We start from the raw sequence: 386 nt of genomic DNA, 5'->3' as shown, positions 1-386 counted from the left end.
TTCCCTTTTGTTTCCTGCAGATTTTCTGTTTGTATTCTTATGCAAGTGTGGAATTTCTCAACTTAGCCGTCATGTCTTATGACAGATATCTCGCTATCTGTTATCCTCTACAATATAACACACGTATGACACGTAACAAGATTACAATACTTATTGCTGTAGCATGGACATATGCCTCTGTTTTATGTTTTCTTCCAATATCATTGAGTGCCCCTTTACAGCTGTGTGGGAACATCATCAACAAAGTGTACTGTGACAACTACTCCATTGTTAAACTGGCCTGTTATGACACAAGAGTCAACAACATTTATGGACTCATTGCCACTTCTCTCACAATCTTATGTCCTGTATCTCTGATCTTTTACACTTATGTGAAGATTCTTAAA

At 37.0% G+C, this 386-nt stretch overlaps 1 protein-coding gene across 1 annotated transcript in view; it reads left to right on the top strand.

The window, feature by feature from the left end:
• Positions 1-8: 8 nt before the first annotated feature.
• Positions 9-386, top strand: part of LOC118342212 (olfactory receptor 52E4-like) — a gene marked incomplete at its 5' end in the record, with an annotated part of 619 nt that continues 241 nt past the window's right edge. Inside the window, 1 exon segment of the mRNA XM_035680699.1 lies at positions 9-385. Coding sequence (XP_035536592.1) covers positions 9-385 — 377 coding nt within the window.

Source organism: Morone saxatilis, unplaced genomic scaffold (genome assembly GCF_004916995.1).
Source record: "Morone saxatilis isolate NCDOM2014 unplaced genomic scaffold, NCSU_SB_2.0 Contig8, whole genome shotgun sequence".
In the NCBI taxonomy this organism is placed as follows: Eukaryota; Metazoa; Chordata; class Actinopteri; family Moronidae; genus Morone; species Morone saxatilis.
This window is presented reverse-complemented; position numbering and strand designations above follow the sequence as displayed.